Genomic DNA, 13,066 nt, shown 5'->3' with positions numbered 1-13,066 from the left:
ACCAAGAAATGGGAGCCATTCAAGGTAGTAAATTCATAGTTGTTTCTTCTTGCAGACCAGTGTGGGTGCACACATGATCATTGGTATATGGAAAAGCTGTAGTATTTCTGAAGAGTGGCCCAGAGGGTCCCTACTCTGGCCCAGGACTGTTGTAGCCTACCTCACCATGTTACCATGTGGTCACCATGCTTTTTGTATCTGTTTACGCATTTATTCTACCTCCCTTTTCACTTGCTTCCATTTTCTCCTTGCTCCATGTGTTTCCTTTCTACTTGTTATCTTTTCCATAGTTTTAATGGTTGATAGATTTCTTTTAATTTACTCTCCTATGTTTTCACAATTAAATTTTACCTAACGGTGCTATATTAATGGAACAGAAATTTTGCAATGTTTTATTATGTACATTTGCAAACTGACAGCAATGTTTAAAGAATCTTACAATGAAAATCTATTACAAACATTTTACTATGCTTGTGTCACTACCGTCTATTTGTCCATCATCTATCTATCCATGCATTCACTCATCTTCGATCCATCTTGCATTCTTATCCACTTCACTTCGAAGTAAATTTTAAAGGACAATACATTTCCCAGTAAATATATTTATATACATGTAAATTTATGTATGTCATTAACTAGAGTTCAGAATTTATTTACAGTTTGATTCTTTCAAAGAAAAATTTGCATAGTGTAAAATACACAGATATTAAGGATACATTTGCTGCATTTTGATGAACATGTTCACCTGTGTAATGCAAATCCCTTTCAAGATAGAGAACTTCACTAGTACTCCAGAAAGTTCACCATGCCACTTCCCAATCAACAGACACCTTTCCAGTTTCTACCTCAACAAAGACAACTACCGTTCTGATTATTTTTTACCATGAATTATTTTGCCTGTTGTAGAATTTTTTATTTCCCATTTTATTTTCTTTTCAGTGTTCCAGCATTCATTGTTAATGCACCACACCTCGTGCTCCATGCAATACTTGCCTTCCATAATACCACCACCAAGCTCACACAACACCCCACCTTCTCCCCTCCCCTCAGTTTGTTTCTCAGAGTCCACAGTCTCTCATGGTTTGTCTCCCCTTCTGATTTCTCCATCTCACTTCTCCTCTCCATCTCCCAGTGTCCTCTGTGTTATTCCTTATGCTCCGCAAGTAAGTGAAACCATATGATAATGGACTCTCTCTGCTTGACTTATTTCACTCAGCATAATCTCTTCCAGTCCCATCATGTTGATAAAAAAGTTGGGTATTCATCCTTTCTGATGGAGGCATAATACTCCATTGTATATATGTATATGGACCATATCTTCTTTATCCATTCGTCCATTGAAGGGCATCTTGGTTCTTTCCACAGTTTGGCAACTATGGCCATTACTGCTATGAACATTGGGGTATAGGTGGCCCTTCTTTTCACTACATCTGTATCTTTGGGATAAATACCCCGTAGTGCAATTTCAGGGTCATAAGGTAGCTCTATTTTCAATTTCTTAAGGAACCTCCACACTGTTTTCCAAAGAGGCTGCACCAACTTGCATTCCCGCCAACAGCGTAAGAGGGTTCCTCTTTCTCCACATCCTCTCCAACACACATTATTTACTGTCCTGTTAATTTTGGCCCTTCTAACTAGTGTAAGGCCATTCTAACTGGCCATTCGAACTGGTGTTATCTCAATGTGGTTTTGATTTGAATCTTCCTGATCCCCAATAATGATGAACATTTTTTCATGTGCCTGTTAGCCATTTGTATGTCTTCTTTGGAGAAGTATCTGTTCATGTCTTCTGTCCATTTTTTGACGTGATTATCTGTTTTGTTTGTGTTGGGTTTCAGGAGTTCTTTATAGATCTTAGATATCAGCCCATTGTCTGTAGTGTCATTTGCTAATATCTTCTCCCTTTCTGTGGGTTGCCTCTTTGTTTTTTTGACTGTTTCCTTTGCTGTGCAGAAGCTTTTGATCTTGATAAAGTCCCAAAAGTTCATTTTTGCTTTTGTTTCCTTTGCCTATGGAGACATATGTTGAAAAAAAGAAGTTGCTGTGGCCAATGTTGAAGAGGCTACTGCCTATTTTATCCTCTAGGATCTTGATAGATTCCTGCCTCACATTGAGGTCTTTTATCCATTTCGAGTTTATCTTTGTGTATGGTGTAAGAGAATGGTCAAGGTTCATTCTACACATAGCTGACCAGTTTTCCCAGCACCATTTATTGAAGAGAGTGTCTTTTATTCCAATGTATATTTTTTCCTGCTTTGTCGAAGATTATTTGACCATAGAGTTGTGCGTCCATATCTGGGCTCTCTACTCTGTTCCACTGGTCTATGTGTCTGGTTTTGTGCCAGTACCATGCTATCTTGGTGATCACAGAAAGCTTGAAATCAAGCAATGTGATGCTCTCAGTTGTTTTTTTCAACATTTCCTTGCCAATTTGGGGTCTTTTCTGGTTCCATACAAACTTTAGGATTGTTTGTTCCAGCTCTTTGAATAATGCTGGTGGAATTTTGATCAGGATGGCATTGAAGGTATAGATTGCTCTAGGCAGTATAGACATTTTAACAATGTTTATTCTTCTGATCCTTGAGCATGGAATGGTTTTCCAACTTTTTGTGTCTTCTTCAGTATCTTTAATGAGTCTTCTGTAGTTCCTTGAGTACAGATCCTTTACCTTTTTGGTTAGATTTATTCCCAAGTATCTTATGGTTGTTGGTGCTATAGTAAATGGAATCAGTTCTCTAAGTTCTCTTTCTATATTTTCATTGATAGTGTATAAGAAAGCAACTGATTTCTATTATAGAATTCTTTAGTCAAAACTGGCCACATGGGGTTGTAGGCTTAGAAGTCTGTGGAGAACTGCCTTTCTCAGAGCTAAGTTGATATTTCTCTCTCTCTCTCTTTTGAGAGATTAACTCTTCAGTTGCCTGCAAATGTCATGCCCTTACAATCTTATTATATTTTCCAGAAAAAGGAGCGGGAACTCATATTAAACAAGTCAACAAATGCTTATACCACTGGGAAAATGACTCACCCCCCCAACATCCCAAAGGAACAGACCCCAGCAGGGACCTCAAATGCATCTTCAGCCTCAGTAAAGCCTTCTGAAGAGAAGACTTCTGAAAACAAAAAGACTTACAACAGCATCAGCAAGATTGACAAAATGTCCCGAATTGTATTCCCGGTTTTGTTTGGCACTTTCAACTTAGTTTACTGGGCAACATATTTGAATAGGGAACCGGTGATTAAAGGGGCTGCCTCTCCAAAATAACCCACCACACTCCCAAACTCCAAGAGAGCCATACTTCCAGCAGAATGGTACCAAGGAGAGGTTGAGCTCAGAGGGAATTTCCATATTCGGGCACTATCTTTCAGGAAATTTTTGCATGTTTAATAATATGTACAAATAATATTGCCTTGATGTTTCTATATATAATGTCAGATGTTTCAAAGATGTCACATTGATAAATAAAGCAAACAACTTTCTAGGAAAACAGGAGATAATGGCTCTGACACTCAGATACTCAGTATCTTACACTGATAGTTTACAAACAAGATAAGTATATTTTTAACTGTTCCAAGTGTTACCTAACAATGTTTTTTATACTTCAAATGTCATTTCATACAAATTTTCCCAGCAAATAAATATTTTAGGAAATGCTCCATTATTACTTGACCAACTCTCTTGCAAGAAACAAAGATCACAAAGAGCACATTTTTCATTAAAAAGGAAACTGTGGGCATTTATGTACAAAACTAATTGCCTTTGATAATTCTTACTGTTCTGAAATTAGAAAGTACTGCATGATCTTACATTAAGAAATAGATTAGGCAAATATTTATGCAGAGAAATTTAATAACAGAAATATATGGTATGTTAGACTAACAGATAAATTATTTCCCCAAGGAAAAATTTAACTGCTTTAAAAATCTTTTTTTTTTTTTTAAAGAAACATTTCTCTCACCCCACCCACCTCCCTATCCAACTGAATACTGATCAGAGAAAGAAAAGGAAGTGTTAAAACAAAAAGTGATGTGATGACAGTCTTGGCATTTGGCCCATGCATTCACTGGCTGAAACATTGACCACCTCTCTTGGCAGCCAGCGTGTAGTGCTTCAGTGGTGAGAAATTGTAATTGAGTTATTTTCCATTTTATTTCCTTGTACTTATTTCATGATTGACTTACTGCTCTGTAGCTTTTGTATATGAACCTTAAATGTTCATTAAAAAATAAAAAATGAACCAATCTTGTGGATAAATGTCATTTTTTGAAAAAAGAAATCCTTATTTTGGTGGGCTCATTTCCTAAAGATGCCATAGAGAAAACCAATCATGAAACTGCTTTGAAAACAAAAACAAAAAAACCTCTTGGTTGTTCATGTCTGTTTCAATTTAATTCTCTGGAGTAGGGTAGTAAAAAGAAAGCAATTTCAAAAAGGGTTAATGAGTAAAACCTGAAGTTCATTGCCATGACATATGTCACATGTATCCTACCTGTGGGTGTTGCACAGTGGGTTCTTTCCATGGGCAAAGTAACTGCTCAGTCCTTGCTCCTACCATTTGATCTTCATGAACAGTGATGCAAAGTACTGCATTTGGACAATCTACTTTCTGTTGAAGGAAGTATCTGGGAATGACAGGTATAAAATAAACACTTCCTGCCTCCTCTGTGACTCAGTTGGAATTATAAAAGGGGAATTATGATGGTTAGCAAACAGTATCAAAATTAGGCCTGTCTAAATGGACTACATAATGGTACGCAATTCTTTAATACCAATTTACTTCACTGTATTTGGTAGACACAGCCATAGCCATGGCTGTGGACACACACATAGGCAGATATTCAGCAATGTCTTTCATCCTGAATAACCATGTACATGCCCCCAACATCCATTCATTGAGGACTCCACGTATTTATCCTGGAAAGACTTTTCATGGGATTTAGTTACCATATTTGAGTAGTAGGAGAGATCATTTTGTTCTTTAAAAAGAAGCATGCCCATTTTTCACTATCTCTGCCTGGTTTCAGGATATCACACATAGAAAGGTAAAGGTCAACAAAAAGGTGCTCTTAAATCTTCAAGCAAGAAGCATTTCTTGGTTATACATGGTACTATATTTGTAGAATTAATATGTGTGTTTTTCCTATGTCACAACACAAAATCTGCCATGACAAAAGGCAAACCCAGCTCAGTGTGAAGCTTCTGTTTTATCAATTGTTTAGTTATAGTCTGCCTATACAGTCCTCACAGTTTAGCACTGCACTGTAGTTTGGAGAAAAATATACTCTAATTTAGTTTTAGATGGCTATACATATAGACACCTTAAAGGTCTAATGGAAAATTATGTCTTCCACATCAAGTTGCAATAATTTTCTTGACAAGTTCTAGCCTCTGTTACAGAGAATCCTAGGAGCTCTGTTGGGTGAATTCCAGTTTGAAGGTATGCCTATTGCATTTACATGCTGCTTAGTCTGAAAAAGGATTAATATTTAGTGAAAAAGATCACATTAGTTTTCTGCTCTCTGATTTTGTATGGTAGATATTTCAGTTTGTTATTTTTAATGAGGACGTAATAAAGAATCACCTTGGGAAGAATGATAACAAGGCAAGAAATAAAATTTTTTTGGAAATAATTATAAATTACAGTGTCCTACTTTTAGAATGAGGGTATGTATTTCAATGTATTTTTTTGACATTACCATAAATAGAATATTCTAATAAGTGAAAAATTAGTATTACTTTTGTATTTCTCAAGAATCTATGGATCTATCTAGGGCAGACTTTGGCTAAAGATGGCCTAAATTCTTGTATAAATAATTGGGTTCAAAATGCTTCTAGAGTAACCATAAAAGTTTAAGTAGTATAGCACACACTATCCTACCTCACTGAAGGTTAATAAAGAGGTTGTAAATCTTTTTTTTTTTATTTTATTTCTTTTCAGTGTTCCGGCATTCATTGTTTATGCACCATACCCAGTGCTCCATGCAATACATGCCCTCCATGCTACCCACCACCAGGCTTACCCAACCCCTGCCCCACTCCCCTCCAAAACCCTCAGTTTGTTTCTCAGTGTTCACAGTCTCTCATAGTTTTTCTCTCCTTCCAATTAACCCCAACTCACTTCTCTCCATCTCCCCATGTCCTCCGTGTTATTCCTTATGCTCCACAAATAAGAAAAAGCTTATGGCAATTGACTCTCTCTGCTTATTTCACTCAGCATAATCTCCTCCAGTCCCATCCAATTTTATATAAAAGTTGGGTATTCATCCTTTCCGATGGAGGCATAATTCTCTATTGTATATATGGACCATATCTTCCTTATCCATTTGTCTGTTGAAGGGCATCTTGGCTCTTTCCAGTTTGGCAACTGTGGCCATTGCTGCTATGAACATTGGAGTACAGGTGGCCCTTCTTTTCACTACATCAGTATCTTTGGGATAAATACCCAGTAGTGCAACTGCAGGGTCATAGGGAAGATCTATTTTCAATTTCTTAAGGAGTCTCCAAACTGTTTTCCAAAGTGGCTGCACCAAACTTACATTCCCACCAACAGTGTAAGAGGGTTCCCCTTTCTCCACATCCTCTCCAACACATGTTTATTCTATTTGTATGTGAATGCCTTAGAAATAGTGTTTAATGTCTCCTATGGAACAAGCTATTGGAAGTAGGCATAGTAAATGAGAAATCTGTTTTACAAATAAACATTGAAACCCAAAGAGGTTAATCAATTAACTCAAATCATGTCTTTTTTTTTTTTTAAAGATTTTATTTATTTATTTGACAGAGAGAGATCACAAGTAGGCCAAGAGGCAGGCAGAGAGAGAGAGAGAGAGGGAAGCAGGCTTCCTGCGGAGCAGGGAGCCCGATGCGGGGCTCAATCCCAGGACCCTGAGATCATGACCCGAGCCGAAGGCAGCAGCCCAAACCACTGAGCCACCCAGGCGCCCCTCAAATCATGTCTTATGTTAGAAGAAAATGCAGGCCTAGATTTTAGTTCTCCTAGTTCCTAACTCCATGTTCACAAAACCATGTGATTGCTTCCAGGGGGGAAGTTGATTTAGATAAAAAATGTAACCTAAAAGGAAAAATCTTGCTTTGTGATCTGGTTGAATGATTATCTATTAAGAACACCTTAGAGGAGGGGCGCCTGGGTGGCTCAGTGGGTTAAAGCCTCTGCCTTAGGCTCAGGTCATGATCCCAGGGTCCTGGGATCAGGCCCCGCATCAGGCCCCGCATCTGGCTCTCTGCTCAGCAAGGGAGCCTGCTTCCCATCTCTCTGCCTGCCTCTCTGCCTACTTGTGATCTCTGTCAAATGAATAAATAAAATCTTTAAAAAAAAAAAAAAAACAACCTTAGAGGATATTTTTGATTTATATTTATTTTTGTTTTGTTTTTGTTTTTGTCACTGAAAGAGTGCCCTTGTGTGTTTTTTTTTTTTTTTGCATGTCAGTACTATTACACATTCGTATGTAATAAAATTATAAAAAGATACAGGAGGAAAAATAATTGATGTGTAATAGTGCATGCATGGGAAGTAGAAGGTGAGGAATGGAATGGGATAGAATTTACAGGTCTTACCTGCATCTATAACATTAATTTTTTAAAAGTTGAGGGGTACCTGGTTGGCTTAGTTGGTTAAGTGTCAGACTCTTGATTTCAGCTAGGGTCTGATCTCAGGGTCATGGGATTGAGCCCTCAGGCTCTATGTTTAGCAGGGCGTTTTCTCAGGATTCTGTCTCTCTTTCTATCTCTTTCTCTCTCCCTCTGCCCTCCCCCTGCTCGTGCTCTCTCTCTCTCTTTCTCTCTTTTTTAAATTTAAATTCATTAATTAACATCTAATGTATTATTGGTTTCAGAGGTACAGGTCTGTGATTCATCAGTCTTATATAATATCTAGTGTTCATTACAACACATACTCTCCCCAATGTCCATCACTCAGTTACCCCATTCCTCTACTCTACCCCGCTAGCAATCCTCATTGTACTTCGCATGATTAAGAGTCTCTTATTGTTTGTCTACCCCTCTGATTTCATCTTATTTTTTCCTCTCTTCCCCTATGATTCTCTACTTTGTCTTTCTCTGATTGACTTATTTCACTTAGCATAATACCCTCTAGTTCCATCCACTTCATTGCAAATGGCAAGATTTCACTTTGATGGTATCCATTTATATATATATATATATATACCACATCCTTATCCATTCATCTTTCTATGGACATCTGGGCTCTTTCTACAGTTTGATTATTATGGACATTGCTACTATAAACATTGGGGGTGCAGGTGCCCCTTTGGATCACTAGAATTGTATCTTTGAAGTAAATACCCAGTAGCTGAAATCATGACCTTCTGTACCTTTTTTATGTAAAAATCTGTGCTTCCATGATCTTAGAAACTCTTTTTGATGGAATGGACCTGTCAGTGCAGCACTCTCTATCTCACCTCCCCCCATCTAAAAGACAAAGAAACAGCAAGTGAGGGAATTGGTAGAGAGAAGTGATAAGGAAGGAGGAAAGAGGGAGCAAATGGGTGGAGGGAGGAAGGGAGGGGAAGGAGAAGCCCTGATTGACTGGAGCAAAGTATCTTGATGTGATTGATTGCTCCTTCCATAGTACTGATCCAAATGATTATGGTTACTGCATTGGACAGGGTCTACCTCAAGGAGAAAGCATAACTACGATGACATCGTCTTCAATCAACATTAGTTTCCATTGTAAGAACTGGCTTCAAATCAAAAAGAACCATTTTTAGAAAATTGGAAATGCCTTAGTTCTCTGAGTGAAAACAGTGTTTTAAATACTTAAAAATTAGTCTTGGGGGCCCCTGGGTGGCTCAGAAGGTTAAAGCCTCTGCCTTCGGCTCAGGTCATGATCCCAGGGTTCTGGGATCAAGCCCCACATCTGGCTCTCTTTTGGGCGGGGAGCCTGCTTCCTCCTCTCTCTCTCTGCCTGCCTCTCTGCCTACTTGTGATCTCTCTCTGTCGAAAAAATAAATAAAAATTTTTAAAAATTAGTCTTAATGTCTTTTTTATAATACTAGTCCATCTGGGATAATCAATGAACAAACATGTTGAGAATTTGAATATGGATAACTCTGATCATTGCAATTACTTGCCAGGTTTGCAGTGATATAAGGTAATGCTTTTGAAGTGTGCAAAAGGTTCATTTCATCAAAGGTTCACAGGATTATGTTTGTCACTGTTGTTTTCAATAGAATTTCTCAATCCCAAACTCAGATGCCCTGTATCTTCTCTTGAAATGATATGGAAACCTGTGATTCAAAAATATTTACTGCTTAGAATCTCCCTAATACAAAAGTCTGAAGAAATGAATTTCTTAGCTTTTCTGAGTTCAAATTGAAAGACAAACAAAACCAAAGATGAGATACTCTATTTTATAATGTATAATCTTAGCAAATTTTGAAATGAGCTGTAATTGACACAATATTAATTCAAGTCCAATTTACTCTACAACCTTCATGTTGCTACTGCTGCCTCTCTAGCAGCCAACACTCTTCCAGAGCACTGGCAGATGCTCAGTAAATGTGAACTGCTAGAGGGAATGAATACTGGAAAGTGGATGGACTGGATGTCATGAAACCTCTTTGGGTAAGGATGGTTGTATCCCACTCAAGGAAAATATTTTCTTAAGAATGTATAAAATAAAATTTTCAGGGTTTTTATGGACTTATCCATATTTTCACGTAACAACACTACTAGGAGAACAACCTCACATAGCAATCACTGGCTTGGTCTGGCTAACCCTTTAGGTAGAGTGCCTATAAAATGTATTATCTAGGGGTGAGCAGGTGGTAGAGTGAGCACCTCAGTAAATTATCTCCTGTCAAAAAATGACAACACTGGCAAGATTATCAAAAACAATCATTCCAGAACTCTGGAAATTTAACCAAAGGCATACAACAAATTAAAAGTACTTATTGGGGATGCCTGGGTGGCTCAGTGGGTTAAGCGGCTGCCGTCGGCTCAGGTCATGATCCCAGCGTCCTGGGATCGAGTCCCACATCGGGCTCCTTGCTGGACGGGGAGCCTGCTTCTCCCTCTGCCTCTGCCTGCCTCTCTGTCTGCCTGTGCTCGCTCTCTCCCCCTCTCTCTCTGATAAATAAATAAAATCTTTAAAAAAAAAAAAAGTACTTATTGAAGAAAAATTCCTGAACCTAATTTGAAACAGAGAAGTCTGTGGATTTTAAATTAGGGTTAATTCCCATCTTTCTATCAACTCTTTAGAATGATAATGTGAAGACCAGAGCCTTGCTGCCACCAGAGGGAGCTAATGTGATTTGGAACATCACCAAAAAAAAAAAAAAAAAAAAAAAAAAAACCAAAACCCTGCCCCTAGGGCTTTGTCACTATTTGACCTGACTTGTAGCTTCATGAGAAAATTTTATTCCCAGGGTGTAGCTGATAACAGTAGAAACCAGTAGTAGTCAGGGAAGGTCTATATCATGGATTCATAAAGCTGTAATATTAGCTGGGCAAGAAAGAGCCCAGAAAAAAAATTAAAAGGAAGATCTATCTACATAATAACACGTCCATGGTGTGCTAGGAACACCTCTGACATATTCCCGGGAGATCTGGAATGCTGTTTGCATGTTCAGGGTTTTTTGAACAGTAAAGGAATTGCTGAGAGATCTATGCTGATGTATCAATGACACCTAAGAGGCCATGACTAAAAATTAACCAAGAATTAAAACAAACAAATGGAGACTTCACACTACATGGGATACAAACACTACTGACTTGGTCAAGTCACTAAACAAAAGAGAAATCGAATTCCCAATAACAAAAACAGCAACAAAAAGTACAATAACAACGAACAGTGGTGAGATGGGATGGATGATCAGATTCCAAATGGACTAAAATATACATCTAGTATGTTTAGTTTTCAACAACTATTAGGAGGTGTGCAAAGAAACAGGGATGTACAGCCTGTATACAGGAAACAAAACGATCCAAAGAAATTGACCCTGAGGGTGCCTGGATGTTTGACTTAATAGGTGGACTTTAAATGAGCTTTTATAAATATGTTCAAAGAAAAGGAAATTATAAAGAAAATTGGAACAACAATATTTCGCCAAACAGGTAATACCAATACAGGGAGAAATCGTTTTTATAAAGAATCAAATAGATTCTGTAGTTCAAAAAATAATAACTGAAATGAAAAATTCACTGGAGGGTCTCAGTATCCGATTCTAACAGGCAGAAGAAAGAATTAGCAAACTTGAAGACAGTTAATAGATATTAATGTCTGAGGAACAGAAAGAAAAAGAATGAAGAAAATGAACAGAGCTTAAAGTACCTATGGGACACCATCAAATGGACCAACATGTGCATAACGGGAATTCCAGAAGAGGAAAAAGATAAAGATATTTGAAGAAATAATGATCAAAATTTTCTAAAATTGATTAAAAAACATTAATCTACACATCAAAGAGGTCCAAGCAACTCTAAGTATAGTAAACATAAAGAGATCTATACCTGAACACATTCTAATCAAGCTGTTGAAGGCCAAAAACATAGGAAGAATCTCAAAAGCAACAAGAGAAGAGACTTCTCATGTACAAATGATCCTCCATAAGCTTAACAGCTAACTCCTCAGAAACCGTGGAAGACATAAGGCAGAGTTAAGAGGGCTAAGAAAATATCTTTCTTAGATATTTAGATATGCACTTAGATATGCACTAGAAAATATCTAATACAAAGGAAGGGAAAAATAAGAAACACCGGGACAAAGGATGTAGCAAAACAGAAGATGCAAATCTAATCATATCAGTAATTACATTAGAAGAAATGTATTTAGTACTCTAATCAAAAGTCAGAGATCATCAATTGGATTTTTTTTAAAGACCCAACTATATGCTGTCAACAAGAAATAGGTTTTAGATTCAAAAGCACAAACAGGTTGAAAGCAAAGGATGAAAATGTATAGCATGCATACATACAGTAATCAAAAAAACACTGGAATGATTATACCAGTATCAGAAAAAGTAACTTTAATACAAAATATATTACCAGTCAAGGTGAGACATTTATAATGATGAAACAGTCAATTCGTCAGGCATATGTAAAAATTGAAAACAGACATGTACTTAACATCAGAGCCCCAAAATACATGAAGTAAAAATTGACAGAATTGAAAGGAGAAATAGCTCAACAATAATAGTTGGAAATGTCAATACTCCACTCTCAACAGTTGCTAGAACAACTAGCAAGTTGCCAGAACATCAGCAAGGATGCAGAAGACAAAAACAGCACTATCCTTAATCTCACAAAACACACTGAGGGTTGCAGCGGGGTGGGGTGAGGCGGGTAGGGAGAGGGTGGTGGGGTTAATGACATTGGGGAAGGTATGTGCTATGGGAGTGCTGTGAAGTAAGTAAACCTGGCGATTCACAGACCTGTACCCCTGGGGCTAATAATACGTGATATGTTAATAAAAAAAAAAATTGTAATAAAAAAACCCAACCAACTTGACTTGACTGATATCTACAGAACGCTTCACCCAACAACATCAGAAGATACACATATTCTTTTCAAGTGCACAGGCACCATTCTCTGCGATAGCATATTTTCCATGCCACAAAACATAAAATCATAAAAGTTTGTTTTCAAAACACAGTGGAATTAAATTAAATATTTATTGTTCAAAACAGGATACTTTTAAGAGGGGCTCAATACTGATAATTACACCATAATTGACATAAATGAAAACTAACGAGCAAATCAAGGCATGTTCTCATTCTTCCTTTAGCAGGGAATCAACTATACTGTCCCCCATAGTTCTCTCTCTCTCTCCTTCAGTCATCTCCAATGTGAAACTTATCTTATTGTAAACTTTTGAGTTTGTAACACATCTTCTAGACCAGTTTGAGTTGGGGTACTTCAGGGTTCATGCACTTTATTTTTAAATGAATTAATCTTAAGTTCAGCATGCCTATTTAAAACAATTTTTAAAGACAAGTTTAGTTTGATTTTTTTAGTTTTAAATTAAATCCACATGACAAAGGGGGGCTATGGGAAATTCTAAAAAAACCCATTTGGCTTTGTCCTTTT

At 37.3% G+C, this 13,066-nt stretch overlaps 1 protein-coding gene across 5 annotated transcripts in view; it reads left to right on the top strand.

Annotated features, from left to right (window-relative positions):
- GABRA5 (gamma-aminobutyric acid type A receptor subunit alpha5) overlaps nucleotides 1–4,237 on the top strand; it is an 84,122-nt gene extending 79,885 nt beyond the window's left edge. For all 5 annotated transcript variants that reach the window (XM_082736020.1, XM_082736021.1, XM_082736019.1 and 2 more), the window contains one exon: nucleotides 2,963–4,237. In XM_082736020.1, the coding sequence (XP_082592146.1) occupies nucleotides 2,963–3,265 (303 nt within the window). In that variant the 3' untranslated portion in view covers nucleotides 3,266–4,237. The remainder of the gene's footprint in view (nucleotides 1–2,962) is intronic.
- The last annotated feature ends 8,829 nt before the right edge of the window (nucleotides 4,238–13,066 follow it).

Source organism: Mustela nivalis (assembly GCF_964662115.1).
Source record: "Mustela nivalis genome assembly, chromosome: 6".
Taxonomy (NCBI): Eukaryota; Metazoa; Chordata; class Mammalia; order Carnivora; family Mustelidae; genus Mustela; species Mustela nivalis.
Note: the sequence above shows the minus strand (reverse complement) of the source record. Positions and strands in the feature narration are given on the sequence as shown.